General features: G+C 43.8%; 3 protein-coding genes across 20 annotated transcripts in view; 1 reads left to right on the forward strand and 2 right to left on the reverse strand.

Moving 5' to 3' along the window:
- The window catches only part of CG32373 (uncharacterized protein), a 108,576-nt gene that overhangs the window by 15,618 nt on the left and 64,974 nt on the right, over positions 1–27,984 (forward strand). The gene's annotated exons all lie outside the window — the stretch shown is intronic.
- The window catches only part of Ank2 (Ankyrin 2), a 63,007-nt gene that overhangs the window by 10,777 nt on the left and 24,246 nt on the right, over positions 1–27,984 (reverse strand). For 2 of the 17 annotated variants that reach the window (NM_001202141.1, NM_001300043.1), the window contains exon 16: positions 1–27,690. The exons of the other annotated variants lie outside the window; for them this stretch is intronic. In NM_001202141.1, the coding sequence (NP_001189070.1) occupies positions 1–27,690 (27,690 nt within the window). The remainder of the gene's footprint in view (positions 27,691–27,984) is intronic. 17 annotated transcript variants of the gene reach the window in all.
- CG44195 (uncharacterized protein) overlaps positions 1–27,984 on the reverse strand; it is a 37,246-nt gene that overhangs the window by 7,757 nt on the left and 1,505 nt on the right. The window lies entirely within an intron of this gene.

Genomic DNA, 27,984 nt, shown 5'->3' on the forward strand with positions numbered 1-27,984 from the left:
CTTTGGAAATGCTGCCCTTCTCCACCTCTACCTCCGCCTCCAGGTGACTCTCTCCAAAAGCCACTGGCATCGACAGAGAAGGATCAAGGGCAGCAGCAATAGCACCGCTACTGTGGTGGTGGTGTTGCTGATGATGGTGATGTTGTTGCTGGCGACGGAGGGTCTCCTCAATAAGGGCCAGGGGACTGCGGGTGGGCTTGGGCGAGCCGGGACTTGCGGCCAGCAGACGATCAGGATCACCGGAGCCTAACATGGGTAAGGCAACGGAGTCCGAAAGACTGGAGTCGGTGGTGTCGATGAAACTGACATCGAACTCGTTAATGCACCTCTGCTGATCGCTGCTTGTCGCGGAGGGTGGACGCACAGACATGATCGTGTGGTGTTCTACATCAAACTCTGGCTGTCGGTAGACCACCTCGAGCGGTTTGTCGGGGCCGAAGGTTTTAGTGAACACCTCGCTGGTTAGCACCTTGCGACTGTTGCTGCCGCTACCGGAGGATGATGAGGTAGAACTTTTTGTACTATCGCTTGATTTAATGGAACGTATGGTTATCACCTCACAGTCGTCATCAACGAGCACGGTGCTAACAGCGCTGGTGGTTGCTGTTGGTTCCCGATGCACCCGTACGGTCGATGTCGAAACAACTGCTCCACTTGCTCGCCGGATGTTGGTCAAGTCCTTATCCGTTTTTCGACTAACCGTGCTAACGGATCGCACACTTCGTCGCGTACTATTTGAAGAACCGCTGGCACTGGTGGTGCCGCTTCCCGAGTTCGAACTGGACTCGTTCATCGTGTCCTTCATCTTCTTTTGCAGCTTTGGTTCCATGGACTTCGCCACAATTCTGGTCGATGTAGTTGTAGTGGTCGTGGTGCCACTGGATTCACTTACTTTGCTTACCGTTCGCTTTACTGGTTTCTTATTGTCTACCTGAGGTCTCTTTACGGTGTCATCACTCTTGCTTAGCTTTGCTGCAGTCCTTGCGCTGGAAGACACGCTAATCGGAACTTTAGTGCGCTGTATAGTGGCTGTGGTCTTCTTCAGAAGCTTGTTGTCGGTTTCTATGGAAGTTTTGGAGACAAGTTTCTTGGCTGAATTAGCTGATTGTGTCTTCATGCTTTTGGTTGCTTGGCTCTTGGAGCCTATCACGTTTGCTAGTTTATTTTCCTTGGATGTTTGTCGTTTGTATAGGCGATCGGTGCTTTTTATTAGGGATTCCTTGCTATCGCTCTGTGAGCCTCTCTTAATCTGGGAACGGGGCTGTGCTTGTTTCATTTCAGCAATCGAGTTTTTTTGTTTCGTTATTTGGGATGTGGACTTTGTCAAGGCACTTGTTATAGTTTGTGTTCTTCGAGTACTTTTAGTTAGGGCCGGAGTTGGCGATTTGGGTGGTGCCGGCGACTTTGGAGATGTCAAGGTGACATTCTGGCCAATGTCGCCATCGCCACTCAATCCGTACCTCATGCTGTGGGCCAGGGTGGGTTGCATGTATCTGTGGGTGGCAGACGGTGTCGGAGTTTTCCGCTTCTCAACGTGCTCTTGGCTGGCAAATCGCTCAGTCTTTTTGGAACTCTTTTCTGTAAGCTCTTTGATAGATCGAGTGGCAGTTGTTTTAGTTTGGTTTACGGTTTTCTTATCTGTCTTTGTGGTCTTTAACTGTGGACTAAACGATCGGGGTGAGGTATTGTAAGGTATTCGCGTCACATCAGTTTTAACCCTAGGTCTTGGGGTGGTAGAACGACTGCCTTCACCTTGTGGTTGGCTTTCGTAGAAAATGGAACTCGAGGCAGGACTTGATGATCTCTCGAAGTGTATTTCACTTATCACACGACTAGTAGCGGAAGCTGAACTGGTAGTTGTTGAAGTAGAGCTTGTGACTGAACGTCGTGACTCGGTCTTATTTGATAGTTTTGATTTGTCAGTGTTTATTGTTTTTCTACTCGGAGTTTGTTTGACAATTGTCGTCTTTGCTGGAGAAACTGGCTTGGGCTTAGGCTTTTCCCTAACCGTGAGTGTTCTTTTGCTAATGGTTGACTTATTCATTGGTTTTGCAGAGGCCCCATCTAATATTTTCCCCGTCTCTGACTTAATTATTTTTTTCGTTTGTGATCTAACTGGTACCTTTTTAACTGGGTCTAACGATTTTTTTTCATCGTCTAAATTTACAAAGTAAGCAACGGGACGAACTTCTTGTGCATCAGTTTCTTTTAGCTGTGGGCAATAAAGTTTATCTTCCTTGGAAATATTAGGAATATACTTTGCATTCTTAAGTGTATCTTCAACTATTTGTTCAACGGAACGACCTTCATCTACAACCTGTTCCTTAATATCTCTCGTTTTCTGAACACTCTTTAGTGTTTCGTCAACAATTTTTTGAACTTCAGCATCACCAGCCCTTATAGTATCCTCCACAATCTGTTGAACAGACCTATTTTCTTTGATATCAGAAACCAAATCAACTCCTACATGATGATCTAGATAGCTTTGCTGAGTCTCAAATTTCTGTGCAATGGGGCTGATTGTTTTTAATTTTTCCCCAGGATGCTGAGAAATACCCTGATCGTCTATTAAAGGAGTTACCGATAAAGTCTTCTGACCTGGCTCGGATGTTGGATTAGATATCTGTGTATCAAGCGTTGCTCTAATAGAGCTTGCTGATTTAAAGTTGGTTTGAATTGAGGTTGTAATTTCCTCTGTCATAAAAGGTGTAATTTTCTTGAGACATATGCTAGACAAACCGGTTCCCTTCCGTCCACCGTCCGAATGTTCTTTGGGACTGGGCTTATCAGTTTCAGTGAATGACTTGGAACTGTTGTCTGGTTTAGCTAGGACCTTTTCGTCTTTCTTCTCAGGCGACTTTGGTTTTTCCTCAGGATGGAGAGGAGATTTATCCCCACCAAATGTAACACCAGTTACCAAAGAAGTTGGGTGGCTAATAGGTTTGTCTAGTGGCTTGGGAATTTCTATTTCGTCATCAGTTTCATCGTCCGAATATTCTTTAGGACTGCGCTTATCAGTCTCAACGACCGACTTGGAACTGTCGTCTGGTTTAGCAAGGACCTTTTCGTCTTTCTTCTCCGGCGACTTTGGTTTTTCCTCAGGATGGAGAGGAGATTTATCCCCACCAAATGTAACACCAGTTACCAAAGAAGTTGGGTGGCTAATAGGTTTGTCTAGTGGCTTGGGAATTTCTATTTCGTCATCAGTTTCATCGTCCGAATATTCTTTAGGACTGCGCTTATCAGTCTCAACGACCGACTTGGAACTGTCGTCTGGTTTAGCAAGGACCTTTTCGTCTTTCTTCTCCGGCGACTTTGGTTTTTCCTCAGGATGGAGAGGAGATTTATCCCCACCAAATGTAACACCAGTTACCAAAGAAGTTGGGTGGCTAATAGGTTTGTCTAGTGGCTTGGGAATTTCTATTTCGTCATCAGTTTCATCGTCCTCAGGATGGAGAGGAGATTTATCCCCACCAAATGTAACACCAGTTACCAAAGAAGTTGGGTGGCTAATAGGTTTGTCTAGTGGCTTGGGAATTTCTATTTCGTCATCAGTTTCATCGTCCGAATATTCTTTAGGAATGGGCTTATCAGTCTCAACGACCGACTTGGAACTGTCGTCTGGTTTAGCAAGGACCTTTTCGTCTTTCTTCTCAGGCGACTTTGGTTTTTCCTCAGGATGGAGAGGAGATTTATCCCCATCAAATGTAACACCAGTTACCAAAGAAGTTGGGTGGCTAATAGGTTTGTCTAGTGGCTTGGGAATTTCTATTTCGTCATCAGTTTCATCGTCCGAATATTCTTTAGGACTGGGCTTATCAGTCTCAACGACCGACTTGGAACTGTCGTCTGGTTTAGCTAGGACCTTTTCGTCTTTCTTCTCAGGCGACTTTGGTTTTTCCTCAGGATGGAGAGGAGATTTATCCACACCAAATGTAACACCAGTTACTAAAGAAGTTGGGTGGCTCATAGGTTTGTCTAGTGGCTTGGGAAAATCTATTTCGTCATCAGTTTCATCGTCCGAATATTCTTTAGGACTGGGCTTATCAGTCTCAACGACCGACTTGGAACTGTCGTCTGGTTTAGCTAGGACCTTTTCGTCTTTCTTCTCAGGCGACTTTGGTTTTTCCTCAGGATGGAGAGGAGATTTATCCCCACTACCCGTTACAGAAGTTACCAAAGAAGTTGGGTGGCTAATAGGTTTGTCTAGTGGCTTGGAAATTTCTATTTCGTCATCAGTTTCATCGTCCGAATATTCTTTAGGACTGGGCTTATCAGTCTCAACGACCGACTTGGAACTGTCGTCTGGTTTAGCTAGGACCTTTTCGTCTTTCTTCTCAGGCGACTTTGGTTTTTCCTCAGGATGGAGAGGAGATTTATCCCCACCAAATGTAACACCAGTTACCAAAGAAGTTGGGTGGCTAATAGGTTTGTCTAGTGGCTTGGGAATTTCTATTTCGTCATCAGTTTCATCGTCCGAATATTCTTTAGGACTGGGCTTATCAGTCTCAACGACCGACTTGGAACTGTCGTCTGGTTTAGCTAGGACCTTTTCGTCTTTCTTCTCAGGCGACTTTGGTTTTTCCTCAGGATGGAGAGGAGATTTATCCCCACCAAATGTAACACCAGTTACCAAAGAAGTTGGGTGGCTAATAGGTTTGTCTAGTGGCTTGGGAATTTCTATTTCGTCATCAGTTTCATCGTCCGAATATTCTTTAGGACTGGGCTTATCAGTCTCAACGACCGACTTGGAACTGTCGTCTGGTTTAGCTAGGACCTTTTCGTCTTTCTTCTCAGGCGACTTTGGTTTTTCCTCGGGATGGAGAGAAGATTTATCCCCACTACCCGTTACAGAAGTTACCAAAGAAGTTGGGTGACTAATAGGTTTGTCTAGTGGCTTGGGAATATCTATTTCGTCATCAGTTTCATCGTCCGAATATTCTTTAGGACTGGGCTTATCGGTCTCAACGACCGACTTGGAACTGCCGCCTGGTTTAGCTAGGACCTTTTCGTCTTTCTTCTCAGGCGACTTTGGTTTTTCCTCAGGATGGAGAGGAGATTTATCCCCACCAAATATAACACCAGTTACCAAAGAAGATGGGTGGCTAATAGGTTTGTCTAGTGGCTTGGGAATTTCTATTTCGTCATCCGTTTCATCGTCCGAATATTCTTTAGGACTGGGCTTATCAGTCTCAACGACCGACTTGGAACTGTCGTCTGGTTTAGCTAGGACCTTTTCGTCTTTCTTCTCAGGCGACTTTGTTTTTTCCTCAGGATGGAGAGGAGATTTATCCCCACCAAATGTAACACCAGTTACCAAAGAAGATGGGTGGCTAATAGGTTTGTCTAGTGGCTTGGGAATTTCTATTTCGTCATCAGTTTCATCGTCCGAATATTCTTTAGGACTGGGCTTATCAGTCTCAACGACCGACTTGGAACTGTCGTCTGGTTTAGCTAGGACCTTTTCGTCTTTCTTCTCAGGCGACTTTGGTTTTTCCTCGGGATGGAGAGAAGATTTATCCCCACTACCCGTTACAGAAGTTACCAAAGAAGTTGGGTGACTAATAGGTTTGTCTAGTGGCTTGGGAATATCTATTTCGTCATCAGTTTCATCGTCCGAATATTCTTTAGGACTGGGCTTATCGGTCTCAACGACCGACTTGGAACTGCCGCCTGGTTTAGCTAGGACCTTTTCGTCTTTCTTCTCAGGCGACTTTGGTTTTTCCTCAGGATGGAGAGGAGATTTATCCCCACCAAATGTAACACCAGTTACCAAAGAAGATGGGTGGCTAATAGGTTTGTCTAGTGGCTTGGGAATTTCTATTTCGTCATCAGTTTCATCGTCCGAATATTCTTTAGGACTGGGCTTATCAGTCTCAACGACCGACTTGGAACTGTCGTCTGGTTTAGCTAGGACCTTTTCGTCTTTCTTCTCAGGCGACTTTGTTTTTTCCTCAGGATGGAGAGGAGATTTATCCCCACCAAATGTAACACCAGTTACCAAAGAAGATGGGTGGCTAATAGGTTTGTCTAGTGGCTTGGGAATTTCTATTTCGTCATCAGTTTCATCGTCCGAATATTCTTTAGGACTGGGCTTATCAGTCTCAACGACCGACTTGGAACTGTCGTCTGGTTTAGCTAGGACCTTTTCGTCTTTCTTCTCAGGCGACTTTGGTTTTTCCTCAGGATGGAGAGGAGATTTATCCCCACCAAATGTAACACCAGTTACCAAAGAAGTTGGGTGGCTAATAGGTTTGTCTAGTGGCTTGGGAAAATCTATTTCGTCATCAGTTTCATCGTCCGAATATTCTTTAGGAGTGGACTTATCAGTCTTAACGACCGACTTGGAACTGTCGTCTGGTTTAGCTAGGACCTTTTCGTCTTTCTTCTCAGGCGACTTTGGTTTTTCCTCAGGATGGAGAGGAGATTTATCCCCACCAAATGTAACACCAGTTACCAAAGAAGTTGGGTGGCTAATAGGTTTGTCTAGTGGCTTGGGAATTTCTATTTCGTCATCAGTTTCATCGTCCGAATATTCTTTAGGACTGGGCTTATCAGTCTCAACGACCGACTTGGAACTGTCGTCTGGTTTAGCTAGGACCTTTTCGTCTTTCTTCTCAGGCGACTTTGGTTTTTCCTCAGGATGGAGAGGAGATTTATCCCCACCAAATGTAACACCAGTTACCAAAGAAGTTGGGTGGCTAATAGGTTTGTCTAGTGGCTTGGGAATTTCTATTTCGTCATCAGTTTCATCGTCCGAATATTCTTTAGGACTGGGCTTATCAGTCTCAACGACCGACTTGGAACTGTCGTCTGGTTTAGCTAGGACCTTTTCGTCTTTCTTGTCAGGCGACTTTGGTTTTTCCTCAGGATGGAGAGGAGATTTATCCACATCAAATGTAACACCAGTTACCAAAGAAGTTGGGTGGCTAATAGGTTTGTCTAGTGGCTTGGGAATTTCTATTTCGTCATCAGTTTCATCGTCCGAATATTCTTTAGGACTGGGCTTATCAGTCTCAACGACCGACTTGGAACTGTCGTCTGGTTTAGCTAGGACCTTTTCGTCTTTCTTCTCAGGCGACTTTGGTTTTTCCTCAGGATGGAGAGGAGATTTATCCCCACTACCCGTTACAGAAGTTACCAAAGAAGTTGGGTGGCTAATAGGTTTGTCTAGTGGCTTGGGAATTTCTATTTCGTCATCAGTTTCATCGTCCGAATATTCTTTAGGAATGGGCTTATCAGTCTTAACGACCGACTTGGAACTGTCGTCTGGTTTAGCTAGGACCTTTTCGTCTTTCTTCTCAGGCGACTTTGGTTTTTCCTCAGGATGGAGAGGAGATTTATCCACACCAAATGTAACACCAGTTACTAAAGAAGTTGGGTGGCTAATAGGTTTGTCTAGTGGCTTGGGAAAATCTATTTCGTCATCAGTTTCATCGTCCGAATATTCTTTAGGACTGGGCTTATCAGTCTCAACGACCGACTTGGAACTGTCGTCTGGTTTAGCTAGGACCTTTTCGTCTTTCTTCTCAGGCGACTTTGGTTTTTCCTCAGGATGGAGAGGAGATTTATCCCCACTACCCGTTACAGAAGTTACCAAAGAAGTTGGGTGGCTAATAGGTTTGTCTAGTGGCTTGGGAATTTCTATTTCGTCATCAGTTTCATCGTCCGAATATTCTTTAGGACTGGGCTTATCAGTCTCAACGACCGACTTGGAACTGTCGTCTGGTTTAGCTAGGACCTTTTCGTCTTTCTTCTCAGGCGACTTTGGTTTTTCCTCAGGATGGAGAGGAGATTTATCCCCATCAAATGTAACACCAGTTACCAAAGAAGTTGGGTGGCTAAAAGGTTTGTCTAGTGGCTTGGGAATTTCTATTTCGTCATCAGTTTCATCGTCCGAATATTCTTTAGGACTGGGCTTATCAGTCTCAACGACCGACTTGGAACTGTCGTCTGGTTTAGCAAGGACCTTTTCGTCTTTCTTCTCAGGCGACTTTGGTTTTTCCTCAGGCTGGAGAGGAGATTTATCCCCACCAAATGTAACACCAGTTAGCAAAGAAGTTGGGTGGCTAACAGGTTTGTCTAGTGGCTTGGGAATTTCTATTTCGTCCTCAGTTTCATCGTCCGAATATTCTTTAGGACTGGGCTTATCAGTCTCAACGACCGACTTGGAACTGTCGTCTGGTTTAGCAAGGACCTTTTCGTCTTTCTTCTCAGGCGACTTTGGTTTTTCCTCAGGATGGAGAGGAGATTTATCCCCACCAAATGTAACACCAGTTACCAAAGAAGTTGGGTGGCTAATAGGTTTGTCTAGTGGCTTGGGAATTTCTATTTCGTCATCAGTTTCATCGTCCGAATATTCTTTAGGAATGGGCTTATCAGTCTCAACGACCGACTTGGAACTGTCGTCTGGTTTAGCTAGGACCTTTTCGTCTTTCTTCTCAGGCGACTTTGGTTTTTCCTCGGGATGGAGAGAAGATTTATCCCCACTACCCGTTACAGAAGTTACCAAAGAAGTTGGGTGACTAATAGGTTTGTCTAGTGGCTTGGGAATATCTATTTCGTCATCAGTTTCATCGTCCGAATATTCTTTAGGACTGGGCTTATCGGTCTCAACGACCGACTTGGAACTGTCGTCTGGTTTAGCTAGGACCTTTTCGTCTTTCTTCTCAGGCGACTTTGGTTTTTCCTCAGGATGGAGAGGAGATCCATCCCCACCAAATGTAACACCAGTTACCAAAGAAGTTGGGTGGCTAATAGGTTTGTCTAGTGGCTTGGGAATTTCTATTTCGTCATCAGTTTCATCGTCCGAATATTCTTTAGGAATGGGCTTATCAGTCTCAACGACCGACTTGGATCTGTCGTCTGGTTTAGCAAGGACCTTTTCGTCTTTCTTCTCAGGCGACTTTGGTTTTTCCTCAGGATGGAGAGGAGATTTATCCCCACCAAATGTAACACCAGTTACCAAAGAAGTTGGGTGGCTAATAGGTTTGTCTAGTGGCTTGGGAATTTCTATTTCGTCATCAGTTTCATCGTCCGAATATTCTTTAGGAATGGGCTTATCAGTCTCAACGACCGACTTGGATCTGTCGTCTTGTTTAGCTAGGACCTTTTCGTCTTTCTTCTCAGGCGACTTTGGTTTTTCCTCAGGATGGAGAGGAGATTTATCCCCACCAAATGTAACACCAGTTAGCAAAGAAGTTGGGTGGCTAACAGGTTTGTCTAGTGGCTTGGGAATTTCTATTTCGTCCTCAGTTTCATCGTCCGAATATTCTTTAGGACTGGGCTTATCAGTCTCAACGACCGACTTGGAACTGTCGTCTGGTTTAGCAAGGACCTTTTCGTCTTTCTTCTCAGGCGACTTTGGTTTTTCCTCAGGATGGAGAGGAGATTTATCCCCACCAAATGTAACACCAGTTACCAAAGAAGTTGGGTGGCTAATAGGTTTGTCCAGTGGCTTGGGAATTACTATTTCGTCCTCAGTTTCATCGTCTGAATATTCTTTAGAACTGGGCTTATCCGTCTTAACAACCGATTTGGAACTGTCGTCTGGTTTAGCTAGGACCTTTTCGTCTTTTTTCTCAGGCGACTTTGGTTTCTCCTCAGGATGGAGAGGAGATTTATCCCCACTACCCGTTACAGAAGTTACCAAAGAAGTTACCAAAGAAGGAGATTTATCCCCACTACCCGTTACAGAAGTTACCAAAGAAGTTGGGTGGCTAATAGGTTTGTCTAGTGGCTTGGGAATTTCTATTTCTTCATCAGTTTCATCGTCCGAATATTCTTTAGGAATGGGCTTATCAGTCTCAACGACCGACTTGGAACTGTCGTCTGGTTTAGCTAGGACCTTTTCGTCTTTCTTCTCAGGCGACTTTGGTTTTTCCTCAGGATGGAGAGGAGATTTATCCCCACCAAATGTAACACCAGTTACCAAAGAAGTTGGGTGGCTAATAGGTTTGTCTAGTGGCTTGGGAAAATCTATTTCGTCATCAGTTTCATCGTCCGAATATTCTTTAGGAGTGGACTTATCAGTCTTAACGACCGACTTGGAACTGTCGTCTGGTTTAGCTAGGACCTTTTCGTCTTTCTTCTCAGGCGACTTTGGTTTTTCCTCAGGATGGAGAGGAGATTTATCCCCACCAAATGTAACACCAGTTACCAAAGAAGTTTGGTGGCTAATAGGTTTGTCTAGTGGCTTGGGAATTTCTATTTCGTCATCAGTTTCATCGTCCGAATATTCTTTAGGACTGGGCTTATCAGTCTCAACGACCGACTTGGAACTGTCGTCTGGTTTAGCTAGGACCTTTTCGTCTTTCTTCTCAGGCGACTTTGGTTTTTCCTCAGGATGGAGAGGAGATTTATCCCCACCAAATGTAACACCAGTTACCAAAGAAGTTGGGTGGCTAATAGGTTTGTCTAGTGGCTTGGGAATTTCTATTTCGTCATCAGTTTCATCGTCCGAATATTCTTTAGGAGTGGACTTATCAGTCTTAACGACCGACTTGGAACTGTCGTCTGGTTTAGCTAGGACCTTTTCGTCTTTCTTCTCAGGCGACTTTGGTTTTTCCTCAGGATGGAGAGGAGATTTATCCCCACCAAATGTAACACCAGTTACCAAAGAAGTTGGGTGGCTAATAGGTTTGTCTAGTGGCTTGGGAATTTCTATTTCGTCATCAGTTTCATCGTCCGAATATTCTTTAGGACTGGGCTTATCAGTCTCAACGACCGACTTGGAACTGTCGTCTGGTTTAGCTAGGACCTTTTCGTCTTTCTTCTCAGGCGACTTTGGTTTTTCCTCAGGATGGAGAGGAGATTTATCCCCACCAAATGTAACACCAGTTACCAAAGAAGTTGGGTGGCTAATAGGTTTGTCTAGTGGCTTGGGAATTTCTATTTCGTCATCAGTTTCATCGTCCGAATATTCTTTAGGACTGGGCTTATCAGTCTCAACGACCGACTTGGAACTGTCGTCTGGTTTAGCTAGGACCTTTTCGTCTTTCTTCTCAGGCGACTTTGGTTTTTCCTCAGGATGGAGAGGAGATTTATCCCCATCAAATGTAACACCAGTTACCAAAGAAGTTGGGTGGCTAATAGGTTTGTCTAGTGGCTTGGGAATTTCTATTTCTTCATCAGTTTCATCGTCCGAATATTCTTTAGGAATGGGCTTATCAGTCTCAACGACCGACTTGGAACTGTCGTCTGGTTTAGGTAGGACCTTTTCGTCTTTCTTCTCAGGCGACTTTGGTTTTTCCTCGGGATGGAGAGAAGATTTATCCCCACTACCCGTTACAGAAGTTACTAAAGAAGTTGGGTGGCTAATAGGTTTGTCTAGTGGCTTGGGAAAATCTATTTCGCCATCAGTTTCATCGTCCGAATATTCTTTAGGACTGGGCTTATCAGTCTCAACGACCGACTTGGAACTGTCGTCTGGCTTAGCTAGGACCTTTTCGTCTTTCTTCTCAGGCGACTTTGGTTTTTCCTCAGGATGGAGAGGAGATTTATCCCCACCAAATGTAGCACCAGTTACCAAAGAAGTTGGGTGGCTAATAGGTTTGTCTAGTGGCTTGGGAAAATCTATTTCGTCATCATTTTCATCGTCCGAATATTCTTTAGGAATGGGCTTATCAGTCTTAACGACCGACTTGGAACTGTCGTCTGGTTTAGCTAGGACCTTTTCGTCTTTCTTCTCAGGCGACTTTGGTTTTTCCTCAGGATGGAGAGGAGATTTATCCCCACCAAATGTAGCACCAGTTACCAAAGAAGTTGGGTGGCTAATAGGTTTGTCTAGTGGCTTGGGAATTTCTATTTCTTCATCAGTTTCATCGTCCGAATATTCTTTAGGAATGGGCTTATCAGTCTCAACGACCGACTTGGAACTGTCGTCTGGTTTAGCTAGGACCTTTTCGTCTTTCTTCTCAGGCGACTTTGGTTTTTCCTCAGGATGGAGAGGAGATTTATCCCCACCAAATGTAACACCAGTTAGCAAAGAAGTTGGGTGGCTAACAGGTTTGTCTAGTGGCTTGGGAATTTCTATTTCGTCCTCAGTTTCATCGTCCGAATATTCTTTAGGACTGGGCTTATCAGTCTCAACGACCGACTTGGAACTGTCGTCTGGTTTAGGTAGGACCTTTTCGTCTTTCTTCTCAGGCGACTTTGGTTTTTCCTCGGGATGGAGAGAAGATTTATCCCCACTACCCGTTACAGAAGTTACTAAAGAAGTTGGGTGGCTAATAGGTTTGTCTAGTGGCTTGGGAAAATCTATTTCGCCATCAGTTTCATCGTCCGAATATTCTTTAGGACTGGGCTTATCAGTCTCAACGACCGACTTGGAACTGTCGTCTGGCTTAGCTAGGACCTTTTCGTCTTTCTTCTCAGGCGACTTTGGTTTTTCCTCAGGATGGAGAGGAGATTTATCCCCACCAAATGTAGCACCAGTTACCAAAGAAGTTGGGTGGCTAATAGGTTTGTCTAGTGGCTTGGGAAAATCTATTTCGTCATCATTTTCATCGTCCGAATATTCTTTAGGAATGGGCTTATCAGTCTTAACGACCGACTTGGAACTGTCGTCTGGTTTAGCTAGGACCTTTTCGTCTTTCTTCTCAGGCGACTTTGGTTTTTCCTCAGGATGGAGAGGAGATTTATCCCCACCAAATGTAGCACCAGTTACCAAAGAAGTTGGGTGGCTAATAGGTTTGTCTAGTGGCTTGGGAATTACTATTTCGTCCTCAGTTTCATCGTCTGAATATTCTTTAGAACTGGGCTTATCCGTCTTAACAACCGATTTGGAACTGTCGTCTGGTTTAGCTAGGACCTTTTCGTCTTTTTTCTCAGGCGACTTTGGTTTCTCCTCAGGATGGAGAGGAGATTTATCCCCACCAAATGTAGCACCAGTTACCAAAGAAGTTGGGTGGCTAATAGGTTTGTCTAGTGGCTTGGGAATTACTATTTCGTCCTCAGTTTCATCGTCTGAATATTCTTTAGAACTGGGCTTATCCGTCTTAACAACCGATTTGGAACTGTCGTCTGGTTTAGCTAGGACCTTTTCGTCTTTTTTCTCAGGCGACTTTGGTTTTTCCTCAGGATGGAGAGGAGATTTATCCCCACCAAATGTAGCACCAGTTACCAAAGAAGTTGGGTGGCTAATAGGTTTGTCTAGTGGCTTGGGAGAATCTATTTCGTCATCATTTTCATCGTCCGAATATTCTTTAGGAATGGGCTTATCAGTCTTAACGACCGACTTGGAACTGTCGTCTGGTTTAGCTAGGACCTTTTCGTCTTTCTTCTCAGGCGACTTTGGTTTTTCCTCAGGATGGAGAGGAGATTTATCCACACCAAATGTAACACCAGTTACCAAAGAAGTTGGGTGGCTAATAGGTTTGTCTAGTGGCTTGGGAATTTCTATTTCGTCATCAGTTTCATCGCCCGAATATTCTTTAGGACTGGGCTTATCAGTTTCAACGACCGACTTGGAACTGTCGTCTGGTTTAGGTAGGACCTTTTCGTCTTTCTTCTCAGGCGACTTTGGTTTTTCCTCGGGATGGAGAGAAGATTTATCCCCACCAAATGTAACACCAGTTACCAAAGAAGTTGGGTGGCTAATAGGTTTGTCTAGTGGCTTGGGAAAATCTATTTCGTCATCATTTTCATCGTCCGAATATTCTTTAGGAATGGGCTTATCAGTCTTAACGACCGACTTGGAACTGTCGTCTGGTTTAGCTAGGACCTTTTCGTCTTTCTTCTCAGGCGACTTTGGTTTTTCCTCAGGATGGAGAGGAGATTTATCCACACCAAATGTAACACCAGTTACCAAAGAAGTTGGGTGGCTAATAGGTTTGTCTAGTGGCTTGGGAATTTCTATTTCGTCATCAGTTTCATCGTCCGAATATTCTTTAGGACTGGGCTTATCAGTTTCAACGACCGACTTGGAACTGTCGTCTGGTTTAGGTAGGACCTTTTCGTCTTTCTTCTCAGGCGACTTTGGTTTTTCCTCGGGATGGAGAGAAGATTTATCCCCACCACCCGTTACAGAAGTTACCAAAGAAGTTGTGTGACTAATAGGTTTGTCTAGTGCCTTGGGAAAATCTATTTCGTCATCATTTTCATCGTCCGAATATTCTTTAGGAATGGGCTTATCAGTCTCAACGACCGACTTGGAACTGTCGTCTGGTTTAGGTAGGACCTTTTCGTCTTTCTTCTCAGGCGACTTTGGTTTTTCCTCAGGATGGAGAGGAGATTTATCCCCACTACCCATTACAGAAGTTACCAAAGATACTGGGTGACTAATAGGTTTGTCTAGTGGCTTGGGAAAATCTATTTCGTCATCATTTTCATCGTCCGAATATTCTTTAGGAATGGGCTTATCAGTCTTAACGACCGACTTGGAACTGTCGTCTGGTTTAGCTAGGACCTTTTCGTCTTTCTTCTCAGGCGACTTTGGTTTTTCCTCAGGATGGAGAGGAGATTTATCCACACCAAATGTAACACCAGTTACCAAAGAAGTTGGGTGGCTAATAGGTTTGTCTAGTGGCTTGGGAATTTCTATTTCGTCATCAGTTTCATCGTCCGAATATTCTTTAGGAATGGGCTTATCAGTCTCAACGACCGACTTGGAACTGTCGTCTGGTTTAGGTAGGACCTTTTCGTCTTTCTTCTCAGGCGACTTTGGTTTTTCCTCAGGATGGAGAGGAGATTTATCCCCACTACCCATTACAGAAGTTACCAAAGATACTGGGTGACTAATAGGTTTGTCTAGTGCCTTGGGAATATCTATTTCGTCATCAGTTTCATCGTCCGAATATTCTTTAGGACTGGGCTTATCAGTTTCAACGACCGACTTGGAACTGTCGTCTGGTTTAGGTAGGACCTTTTCGTCTTTCTTCTCAGGCGACTTTGGTTTTTCCTCAGGATGGAGAGGAGATTTATCCCCACTACCCATTACAGAAGTTACCAAAGATACTGGGTGACTATCAGGCTTCTCTTCCTTGTCCGAATACTCTTTTAAATTAGGCTTTACTGACTCTCTTGGTGACTTGGCTTTGTCTCCTACTGAGGTTGGGAACTTATCGTCTTTCAAATTTGAAAGCGAATCAATCGGCTGAACTATCTTGGTATCCTTTGTTGTTATACTAGTGCTTGCTAACTTAATATTTGTTTGAATTGTTGTTGAACATTCTTCTGCCTTGAAGGAAACAAAATCTATAGCCTTAACGTCAGGGATAGTACTGACGGGTGTCACTGATGGCGTTGCTTCCTTAAAAGGCTTGTCTTGTGGCTTGGGAAAATCTATTTTGTCCTCAGTTTCATCGTCCGAATATTCTTTAGGACTGGGCTTATCGGTCTCAACGACCGACTTGGAACTGCCGTCTGGTTTAGCTAGGACCTTTTCGTCTTTCTTCTCAGGCGACTTTGGTTTTTCCTCAGGATGGAGAGGAGATCCATCCCCACCAAATGTAGCACCAGTTACTAAAGAAGTTGGCTGGCAAATAGGTTTGTCTAGTGGCTTGGGAATTTCTATTTCGTCATCAGTTTCATCGTCCGAATATTCTTTAGGAATGGGCTTATCAGTCTTAACGACCGACTTGGAAATGTCGTCTGGTTTAGCTAGGACCTTTTCGTCTTTCTTCTCAGGCGAGTTTGGTTTTTCCTCAGGATTGAGAGGAGATTTATCCACACCAAATGTAACACCAGTTACCAAAGAAGTTGGGTGGCTAATAGGTTTGTCTAGTGGCTTGGGAATTTCTATTTCGTCCTCAGTTTCATCGTCCGAATATTCTTTAGGAATGGGCTTATCAGTCTTAACGACCGACTTGGAACTGTCGTCTGGCTTAGGTAGGACCTTTTCGTCTTTCTTCTCAGGCGACTTTGGTTTTTCCTCGGGATGGAGAGAAGATTTATCCCCACTACCCGTTACAGAAGTTACCAAAGAAGTTGGGTGGCTAATAGGTTTGTCTAGTGGCTTGGGAATTTCTATTTCGTCCTCAGTTTCATCGTCCGAATATTCTTTAGGAATGGGCTTATCAGTCTTAACGACCCACTTGGAACTGTCGTCTGGTTTAGCTAGGACCTTTTCGTCTTTCTTCTCAGGCGAGTTTGGTTTTTCCTCAGGATGGAGAGGAGATTTATCCATACCAAATGTAACACCAGTTACTAAAGAAGTTGGGTGGCTAATAGGTTTGTCTAGTGGCTTGGGAATTTCTATTTCGTCCTCAGTTTCATCGTCCGAATATTCTTTAGGACTGGGCTTATCGGTCTCAACGACCGACTTGGAACTGCCGTCTGGTTTAGCTAGGACCTTTTCGTCTTTCTTCTCAGGCGACTTTGGTTTTTCCTCAGGATGGAGAGGAGATCCATCCCCACCAAATGTAGCACCAGTTACTAAAGAAGTTGGCTGGCTAATAGGTTTGTCTAGTGGCTTGGGAATTTCTATTTCGTCATCAGTTTCATCGTCCGAATATTCTTTAGGAATGGGCTTATCAGTCTTAACGACCGACTTGGAAATGTCGTCTGGTTTAGCTAGGACCTTTTCGTCTTTCTTCTCAGGCGAGTTTGGTTTTTCCTCAGGATTGAGAGGAGATTTATCCACACCAAATGTAACACCAGTTACCAAAGAAGTTGGGTGGCTAATAGGTTTGTCTAGTGGCTTGGGAATTTCTATTTCGTCCTCAGTTTCATCGTCCGAATATTCTTTAGGACTGGGCTTATCGGTCTCAACGACCGACTTGGAAATGTCGTCTGGTTTAGCTAGGACCTTTTCTTCTGTCTTCACTGGCGACTTTGGTTTTTCCTCAGGATGGAGAGAAGATTTATCCCCACTACCCGTTACAGAAGTTACCAAAGAAGTTGGGTGGCTAATAGGTTTGTCTAGTGGCTTGGGAATTTCTATTTCGTCCTCAGTTTCATCGTCCGAATATTCTTTAGGAATGGGCTTATCAGTCTTAACGACCCACTTGGAACTGTCGTCTGGTTTAGCTAGGACCTTTTCGTCTTTCTTCTCAGGCGAGTTTGGTTTTTCCTCAGGATGGAGAGGAGATTTATCCATACCAAATGTAACACCAGTTACTAAAGAAGTTGGGTGGCTAATAGGTTTGTCTAGTGGCTTGGGAATTTCTATTTCGTCATCAGTTTCATCGTCCGAATATTCTTTAGGAATGGGCTTATCAGTCTTAACGACCCACTTGGAACTGTCGTCTGGTTTAGCTAGGACCTTTTCGTCTTTCTTCTCAGGCGAGTTTGGTTTTTCCTCAGGATGGAGAGGAGATTTATCCATACCAAATGTAACACCAGTTACTAAAGAAGTTGGGTGGCTAATAGGTTTGTCTAGTGGCTTGGGAAAATCTATTTCGTCATCAGTTTCATCGTCCGAATATTCTTTAGGAATGGGCTTATCAGTCTTAACGACCGACTTGGAACTGTCGTCTGGTTTAGGTAGGACCTTTTCGTCTTTCTTCTCAGGCGACTTTGGTTTTTCCTCGGGATGGAGAGAAGATTTATCCCCACTACCCGTTACAGAAGTTACCAAAGAAGTTGGGTGGCTAATAGGTTTGTCTAGTGGCTTGGGAATTTCTATTTCGTCATCAGTTTCATCGTCCGAATATTCTTTAGGAATGGGCTTATCAGTCTTAACGACCCACTTGGAACTGTCGTCTGGTTTAGCTAGGATCTTTTCGTCTTTCTTCTCAGGCGAGTTTGGTTTTTCCTCAGGATGGAGAGGAGATTTATCCATACCAAATGTAACACCAGTTACTAAAGAAGTTGGGTGGCTAATAGGTTTGTCTAGTGGCTTGGGAAAATCTATTTCGTCATCAGTTTCATCGTCCGAATATTCTTTAGGAATGGGCTTATCAGTCTTAACAACCGATTTGGAACTGTCGTCTGGTTTAGCTAGGACCTTTTCGTCTTTCTTCTCAGGCAACTTTGGTTTTTCCTCAGGATGGAGAGGAGATTTATCCACACCAAATGTAACACCAGTTACTAAAGAAGTTGGGTGGCTAATAGGTTTGTCTAGTGGCTTGGGAAAATCTATTTCGTCATCAGTTTCATCGTCTGAATATTCTTTAGGACTGGGCTTATCAGTCTTAACAACCGATTTGGAACTGTCGTCTGGCTTAGCTAGGACCTTTTCGTCTTTCTTCTCAGGCGACTTTGGTTTTTCCTCAGGATGGAGTGGAGATTTATCCCCACTACCCATTACAGAAGTTACCAAAGATACTGGGTGACTATCAGGCTTCTCTTCCTTGTCCGAATACTCTTTTAAATTAGGCTTTACTGACTCTCTTGGTGACTGGGCTTTGTCTCCTACTGAGGTTGGGAACTTATCGTCTTTCAAGTTTGAAAGCGAATCAATCGGCTTAACGATCTTGGTATCTTTTGTTGTTATGCTAGTGCTTGCTAACTTAATATTTGTTTGAATTGTTGTTGAACATTCTTCTGCCTTGAAGGAAACAACATCTATTGCCCTAACGTCAGGGATAGTACTGACGGGTGTCACTGATGGCATTGCTTCCTTAAAAGGTTTGTCTAGTGGCTTGGGAATTTCTATTTCGTCCTCAGTTTCATCGTCTGAATATTCTTTAGGACTGAGCTTATCAGTCTCAACGACCGATTTGGAACTGTCGTCTGGTTTAGCTAGGACCTCTTCTTCTATCTTCACTGGCGACTTTGGTTTTTCCTCAGGATGGAGAGGAGATCCATCCCCACCAAATGTAACACCAGTTACCAAAGAAGTTGGGTGGCTAATAGGTTTGTCTAGTGGCTTGGGAATTTCTATTTCGTCCTCAGTTTCATCGTCTGAATATTCTTTAGGACTGGGCTTGTCAGTCTTAACAACCGATTTGGAACTGTCGTCTGGCTTAGCTAGGACCTTTTCGTCTTTCTTCTCAGGCGACTTTGGTTTTTCCTCAGGATGGAGAGGAGATCCATCCCCACCAAATGTAACACCAGTTACCAAAGAAGTTGGGTGGCTAATAGGTTTGTCTAGTGGCTTGGGAATTTCTATTTCGTCCTCAGTTTCATCGTCTGAATATTCTTTAGGACTGGGCTTGTCAGTCTTAACAACCGATTTGGAACTGTCGTCTGGCTTAGCTAGGACCTTTTCGTCTTTCTTCTCAGGCGACTTTGGTTTTTCCTCAGGATGGAGAGGAGATCCATCCCCACCAAATGTAACACCAGTTACCAAAGAAGTTGGGTGGCTAATAGGTTTGTCTAGTGGCTTGGGAATTTCTATTTCGTCATCAGTTTCATCGTCCGAATATTCTTTAGGAATGGGCTTATCAGTCTTAACGACCGACTTGGAACTGTCGTCTGGTTTAGCTAGGACCTTTTCGTCTTTCTTCTCGGGCGAGTTTGGTTTTTCCTCAGGATGGAGAGGAGATTTATCCACACCAAATGTAACACCAGTTACCAAAGAAGTTGGGTGGCTAATAGGTTTGTCTAGTGGCTTGGGAATTTCTATTTCGTCATCAGTTTCATCGTCCGAATATTCTTTAGGAATGGGCTTATCAGTCTTAACAACCGATTTGGAACTGTCGTCTGGTTTAGCTAGGACCTTTTCGTCTTTCTTCTCAGGCAACTTTGGTTTTTCCTCAGGATGGAGAGGAGATTTATCCACACCAAATGTAACACCAGTTACTAAAGAAGTTGGGTGGCTAATAGGTTTGTCTAGTGGCTTGGGAAAATCTATTTCGTCATCAGTTTCATCGTCCGAATATTCTTTAGGAATGGGCTTATCAGTCTTAACGACCGACTTGGAACTGTCGTCTGGTTTAGCTAGGACCTTTTCGTCTTTCTTCTCAGGCAACTTTGGTTTTTCCTCAGGATGGAGAGGAGATTTATCCCCACCAAATGTAACACCAGTTACCAAAGAAGTTGGGTGGCTAATAGGTTTGTCTAGTGGCTTGGGAATTTCTATTTCGTCATCAGTTTCATCGTCCGAATATTCTTTAGGACTGGGCTTATCAGTTTCAACGACCGACTTGGAACTGTCGTCTGGTTTAGCTAGGACCTTTTCGTCTTTCTTCTCAGGCGACTTTGGTTTTTCCTCAGGATGGAGAGGAGATTTATCCCCACTACCCGTTACAGAAGTTACCAAAGATACTGGGTGACTATCAGGCTTCTCTTCCTTGTCCGAATACTCTTTTAAATTAGGCTTTACTGACTCTCTTGGTGACTTGGCTTTGTCTCCTACTGAGGTTGGGAACTTATCGTCTTTCAAATTTGAAAGCGAATCAATCGGCTGAACTATCTTGGTATCCTTTGTTGTTAAACTAGTGCTTGCTAACTTAATATTTGTTTGAATTGTTGTTGAACATTCTTCTGCCTTGAAGGAAACAAAATCTATAGCCTTAACGTCAGGGATAGTACTGACGGGTGTCACTGATGGCGTTGCTTCCTTAAAAGGCTTGTCTTGTGGCTTGGGAAAATCTATTTCGTCCTCAGTTTCATCGTCCGAATATTCTTTAGGACTGGGCTTATCGGTCTCAACGACCGACTTGGAACTGCCGCCTGGTTTAGCTAGGACCTTTTCGTCTTTCTTCTCAGGCGACTTTGGTTTTTCCTCAGGATGGAGAGGAGATCCATCCCCACCAAATGTAACACCAGTTACCAAAGAAGTTGGGTGGCTAATAGGTTTGTCTAGTGGCTTGGGAATTTCTATTTCGTCCTCAGTTTCATCGTCTGAATATTCTTTAGGACTGGGCTTATCGGTCTCAACGACCGACTTGGAACTGCCGTCTGGTTTAGCTAGGACCTTTTCGTCTTTCTTCTCTGGCGACTTTGGTTTTTCCTCAGGATGGAGAGGAGATCCATCCCCACCAAATGTAACACCAGTTACCAAAGAAGTTGGGTGGCTAATAGGTTTGTCTAGTGGCTTGGGAATTTCTATTTCGTCCTCAGTTTCATCGTCTGAATATTCTTTAGGACTGGGCTTATCGGTCTCAACGACCGACTTGGAACTGCCGTCTGGTTTAGCTAGGACCTTTTCGTCTTTCTTCTCAGGCGACTTTGGTTTTTCCTCAGGATGGAGAGGAGATCCATCCCCACCAAATGTAACACCAGTTACCAAAGAAGTTGGGTGGCTAATAGGTTTGTCTAGTGGCTTGGGAATTTCTATTTCGTCCTCAGTTTCATCGTCTGAATATTCTTTAGGACTGGGCTTGTCAGTCTTAACAACCGATTTGGAACTGTCGTCTGGCTTAGCTAGGACCTTTTCGTCTTTCTTCTCAGGCGACTTTGGTTTTTCCTCAGGATGGAGAGGAGATCCATCCCCACCAAATGTAACACCAGTTACCAAAGAAGTTGGGTGGCTAATAGGTTTGTCTAGTGGCTTGGGAATTTCTATTTCGTCCTCAGTTTCATCGTCCGAATATTCTTTAGGAATGGGCTTATCAGTCTTAACGACCGACTTGGAACTGTCGTCTGGTTTAGCTAGGACCTTTTCGTCTTTCTTCTCAGGCGAGTTTGGTTTTTCCTCAGGATGGAGAGGAGATTTATCCACACCAAATGTAACACCAGTTACCAAAGAAGTTGGGTGGCTAATAGGTTTGTCTAGTGGCTTGGGAATTTCTATTTCGTCCTCAGTTTCATCGTCCGAATATTCTTTAGGACTGGGCTTATCGGTCTCAACGACCGACTTGGAACTGCCGCCTGGTTTAGCTAGGACCTTTTCGTCTTTCTTCTCAGGCGACTTTGGTTTTTCCTCAGGATGGAGAGGAGATCCATCCCCACCAAATGTAACACCAGTTACCAAAGAAGTTGGGTGGCTAATAGGTTTGTCTAGTGGCTTGGGAATTTCTATTTCGTCCTCAGTTTCATCGTCTGAATATTCTTTAGGACTGGGCTTATCGGTCTCAACGACCGACTTGGAACTGCCGTCTGGTTTAGCTAGGACCTTTTCGTCTTTCTTCTCAGGCGACTTTGGTTTTTCCTCAGGATGGAGAGGAGATTTATCCCCACCAAATGTAACACCAGTTACCAAAGAAGTTGGGTGGCTAATAGGTTTGTCTAGTGGCTTGGGAATTTCTATTTCGTCCTCAGTTTCATCGTCTGAATATTCTTTAGGACTGGGCTTGTCAGTCTTAACAACCGATTTGGAACTGTCGTCTGGCTTAGCTAGGACCTTTTCGTCTTTCTTCTCAGGCGACTTTGGTTTTTCCTCAGGATGGAGAGGAGATCCATCCCCACCAAATGTAACACCAGTTACCAAAGAAGTTGGGTGGCTAATAGGTTTGTCTAGTGGCTTGGGAATTTCTATTTCGTCCTCAGTTTCATCGTCTGAATATTCTTTAGGACTGGGCTTGTCAGTCTTAACAACCGATTTGGAACTGTCGTCTGGCTTAGCTAGGACCTTTTCGTCTTTCTTCTCAGGCGACTTTGGTTTTTCCTCAGGATGGAGAGGAGATCCATCCCCACCAAATGTAACACCAGTTACCAAAGAAGTTGGATGGCTAATAGGTTTGTCTAGTGGCTTGGGAATTTCTATTTCGTCCTCAGTTTCATCGTCTGAATATTCTTTAGGACTGGGCTTATCGGTCTCAACGACCGACTTGGAACTGCCGTCTGGTTTAGCTAGGACCTTTTCGTCTTTCTTCTCAGGCGACTTTGGTTTTTCCTCAGGATGGAGAGGAGATTTATCCCCACCAAATGTAACACCAGTTACCAAAGAAGTTGGGTGGCTAATGGGTTTGTCTAGTGGCTTGGGAATTTCTATTTCGTCCTCAGTTTCATCGTCCGAATATTCTTTAGGACTGGGCTTGTCAGTCTTAACAACCGATTTGGAACTGTCGTCTGGCTTAGCTAGGACCTTTTCGTCTTTCTTCTCAGGCGACTTTAGTTTTTCCTCAGGATGGAGAGGAGATTTATCCCCACCAAATGTAACACCAGTTACCAAAGAAGTTGGGTGGCTAATAGGTTTGTCTAGTGGCTTGGGAATTTCTATTTCGTCCTCAGTTTCATCGTCCGAATATTCTTTAGGACTGGGCTTGTCAGTCTTAACAACCGATTTGGAACTGTCGTCTGGCTTAGCTAGGACCTTTTCGTCTTTCTTCTCAGGCGACTTTGGTTTTTCCTCAGGATGGAGAGGAGATCCATCCCCACCAAATGTAACACCAGTTACCAAAGAAGTTGGGTGGCTAATAGGTTTGTCTAGTGGCTTGGGAATTTCTATTTCGTCCTCAGTTTCATCGTCTGAATATTCTTTAGGACTGGGCTTATCGGTCTCAACGACCGACTTGGAACTGCCGTCTGGTTTAGCTAGGACCTTTTCGTCTTTCTTCTCAGGCGACTTTGGTTTTTCCTCAGGATGGAGAGGAGATCCATCCCCACCAAATGTAACACCAGTTACCAAAGAAGTTGGGTGGCTAATAGGTTTGTCTAGTGGCTTGGGAATTTCTATTTCGTCCTCAGTTTCATCGTCTGAATATTCTTTAGGACTGGGCTTGTCAGTCTTAACAACCGATTTGGAACTGTCGTCTGACTTAGCTAGGACCTTTTCGTCTTTCTTCTCAGGCGACTTTGGTTTTTCCTCAGGATGGAGAGGAGATCCATCCCCACCATATGTAACACCAGTTACCAAAGAAGTTGGGTGGCTAATAGGTTTGTCTAGTGGCTTGGGAATTTCTATTTCGTCCTCAGTTTCATCGTCTGAATATTCTTTAGGACTGGGCTTGTCAGTCTTAACAACCGATTTGGAACTGTCGTCTGGCTTAGCTAGGACCTTTTCGTCTTTCTTCTCAGGCGACTTTGGTTTTTCCTCGCGATGGAGAGGAGATCCATCCCCACCAAATGTAACACCAGTTACCAAAGAAGTTGGGTGGCTAATGGGTTTGTCTAGTGGCTTGGGAATTTCTATTTCGTCCTCAGTTTCATCGTCTGAATATTCTTTAGGACTGGGCTTGTCAGTCTTAACAACCGATTTGGAACTGCCGTCTGGTTTAGCTAAGACCTTTTCGTCTTTCTTCTCAGGCGACTTTGGTTTTTCCTCAGGATGGAGAGGAGATTTATCCCCACCAAATGTAACACCAGTTACCAAAGAAGTTGGGTGGCTAATGGGTTTGTCTAGTGGCTTGGGAATTTCTATTTCGTCCTCAGTTTCATCGTCCGAATATTCTTTAGGACTGGGCTTGTCAGTCTTAACAACCGATTTGGAACTGTCGTCTGGCTTAGCTAGGACCTTTTCGTCTTTCTTCTCAGGCGACTTTAGTTTTTCCTCAGGATGGAGAGGAGATTTATCCCCACCAAATGTAACACCAGTTACCAAAGAAGTTGGGTGGCTAATGGGTTTGTCTAGTGGCTTGGGAATTTCTATTTCGTCCTCAGTTTCATCGTCCGAATATTCTTTAGGACTGGGCTTGTCAGTCTTAACAACCGATTTGGAACTGTCGTCTGGCTTAGCTAGGACCTTTTCGTCTTTCTTCTCAGGCGACTTTAGTTTTTCCTCAGGATGGAGAGGAGATTTATCCCCACCAAATGTAACACCAGTTACCAAAGAAGTTGGGTGGCTAATAGGTTTGTCTAGTGGCTTGGGAATTTCTATTTCGTCCTCAGTTTCATCGTCCGAATATTCTTTAGGACTGGGCTTGTCAGTCTTAACAACCGATTTGGAACTGTCGTCTGGCTTAGCTAGGACCTTTTCGTCTTTCTTCTCAGGCGACTTTGGTTTTTCCTCAGGATGGAGAGGAGATTTATCCCCACTACCCGTTACAGAAGTTACCAAAGAAGTTGGGTGGCTAATAGGTTTGTCTAGTGGCTTGGGAATTTCTATTTCGTCCTCAATTTCATCGTCTGAATATTCTTTAGGACTGGGCTTATCAGTCTTAACAACCGATTTGGAACTGTCGTCTGGTTTAGCTAGGATCTTTTCGTCTTTCTTCTCAGGCGACTTTGGTTTTTCCTCAGGATGGAGAGGAGATTTATCCCCACTACCCGTTACAGAAGTTACCAAAGATACTGGGTGACTATCAGGCTTCTCTTCCTTGTCCGAATACTCTTTTAAATTAGGCTTTACTGACTCTCTTGGTGACTTGGCTTTGTCTCCTACTGAGGTTGGGAACTTATCGTCTTTCAAATTTGAAAGCGAATCAATCGGCTGAACTATCTTGGTATCCTTTGTTGTTAAACTAGTGCTTGCTAACTTAATATTTGTTTGAATTGTTGTTGAACATTCTTCTGCCTTGAAGGAAACAAAATCTATAGCCTTAACGTCAGGGATAGTACTGACGGGTGTCACTGATGGCGTTGCTTCCTTAAAAGGCTTGTCTTGTGGCTTGGGAAAATCTATTTCGTCCTCAGTTTCATCGTCCGAATATTCTTTAGGACTGGGCTTATCGGTCTCAACGACCGACTTGGAACTGCCGCCTGGTTTAGCTAGGACCTCTTCGTCTATCTTCACTGGCGACTTTGGTTTTTCCTCAGGATGGAGAGGAGATTTATCCCCACCAAATGTAACACCAGTTACCAAAGAAGTTGGGTGGCTAATAGGTTTGTCTAGTGGCTTGGGAATTTCTATTTCGTCTGAATATTCCTTAGGACTGGGCTTATCAGTTTCAATGACTGACTTGAAATTGTCGTCTGGCTGAGCTAGGACCTTTTCGTCTTTCTTCTCAGGCGACTTTGTTTTTTCTTCTGGATGGAGTGGAGACTTATCTGCACTAGCTGTTACAGAATTTAGCAAAAAAGACGTGTCGCTAAACGAGTTGTAGTTTTTGTCAGATATAGTTTCAGTGAAGTGAGTGCAGTGTGTTTTTTCCCCGGATTGTGTTTTGAGTGTAGCTCGCGATTTGCTAAACAGATCACTATGACTATCGTTTGTCGTTGGAAATTTGGTTATTTCTCTTTTTTCAGTATTGGCGATCTCTGTTGTATCAATAAAAGATGACTGTTCAATTTTTGATAAGAGCTGAAGCTTGCATATTTTGTTTAAATTGTCCAGTTCCTCGTCGCTTTCGCTTTCGATTGGTTCCTTTCCTAAAATAGATTTTCCTTCAGGTGGAAATTTATACTCTGAGCTATCAGTCATTGTAACAAGTTCAGAGGTCAAGCTCTTTTGTGTCTGAAGCTCATCGAAATTATCCTGAGTGGGAAACTTAAATTTGTCAGGATTTTGGTTATCTGTTTGTTCTGTCTTGTGCACGAGTTTATCTAATTTTGATTTAAATTCACTAGATTCGTGGACTACTTTCTTTGTATCAGCAATGTCAGTCTTCGAAATGGAATGTAATCGTTCGAGGGTGTGCGTAATTTTTGGAAATTCTACCAATTTTGTATCCAAATTCGTTTCTATTGGAAATTCTTGTGTATCACAATCTTTTAAAAATCTAATTTGACCTTTTTCAATCCCAGCTACTTCTTTATTTATACTACCCTTAGCATTAAAATGCTGAATACTTTCTGTAATAGCGAACTTCCCTGACTCGGACTCTAGGAATTTGGCAGTTGTCGACTTTACATCTTTAATAGATGGCATAGTTGTTGGGTCTTCTTGCCTTTCAAAGACCTTTGTCATATCTGAGATTGTGCGCTTTGAGCATTTCTTTTCGCATATGTCTTCTAGATTTTCCGTACTACTGCTTGCCTTGTTCGAGGAAAAAATGGGCGACTGTACCTTTTGTTCTGGTACGCACTTAGAGCCCAAACCATCTAAAATCAGATCGGCGTCGGTTAAAATCTGCTGCTCTAAGGACGAAACATCAACTTTACGGTCTGGGGTTACGCGCTTGCGTGGACTGAAAGGTTTGGCCTCTAAGCTAGCCGCAGGATATTTACGTTCAATGTCCTGGACAACTTCTCTAACCTTTGGTAACGCCTCAATGACATCCCTATCTTCTAAGTCTAAATGCCTTTCAATAGTCTCAGTAAAAACCCTTGCAGGTACCTGGTCTACTTGCCTATTTAAATCTATTACCTGTTCAGTTAAAGTCTTTTCCGTTTCACATAAGTCTTCAGCTACCACAAAGGACTTGCGCTTCTCACAAACTTTTTCACAAACCTCTTCATCAATCTCTTTAAGGCCAAGAGACATGGCCTCGATGGGTGAAATTTTTACAACCTCAGAGGGTGGTTCACATTTGAATATCTTTTCCAGGGCCAAATCTGCTGGCGTAAGTATTTGCTTTTCTAGTTCTACTATATTGGGTTCCTTGTCATCATCATGGGGCTTGCGTTTTTGCACGGTAAACGGAATGGCCGACACCACTGTACTGCAGATCTTATCCTCCATACTCTGCACCACCTCTCGCACCACTGGCACATTGTCGCCTATATATTTGGGTGTTACAGTGGATGACTTGCCCACTGACTCCAATGATTCTGTGCTGCAACTGCTCTCCAAACGCATGATCTTGCGTCTGACATCACCACAGCCCATAATTTGTTCTAAATACTCCCTATCACTGGCAGTCTTCTCTGTCTCTGCTTTTGCATCTACAACTACTGCGGACTGCTCCTTCAGATCCTTCTGTTTTTGCTGATCTTGCCCAGGAATAGTCAAATCTACTTTGGTGCGATCTATTTGTGCTGTCATGGTCGTCGTTGTTGTCATCTTCGGTGTTTGACTACTTGTACTCATTTCTGTAAATGAGGTAGTGTCTTGTGAGTACAATTTCTGAATATCGGGGGGAGCTACCACACTATGGAGCAGCTTATCAGGTTCATCTGTTCTTGTAAAGGTTTCGGATTTTACATTATGAACACTGAAGTGCTCTGTTTGAGGCATTCCGGGGATGGCGAATTGGGGTTTGGTTAGGAGAGTAAAGTAGAGTAAAAACAAGCAATATAAACACAATTAACACCAATTTCGATTAAACCATATTTTCATTTTCATGGTGGATTAGTCTATGTACACAGTGCAATCAAATTGCCGACATATATACACACCTTCATAGAGGCTGGTATATATGGGTATATTCTTACTACAAGCTTTACGCCAACCCAGCAGCAGGCACAGACATGCAATTAATGCTTATGCTTTAGTATTTTGTTGAGAAGCGCAATTAA

The sequence above is a fragment of the Drosophila melanogaster genome, chromosome 3L (assembly GCF_000001215.4).
Source record: "Drosophila melanogaster chromosome 3L".
Classification (NCBI taxonomy): domain Eukaryota; kingdom Metazoa; phylum Arthropoda; class Insecta; order Diptera; family Drosophilidae; genus Drosophila; species Drosophila melanogaster.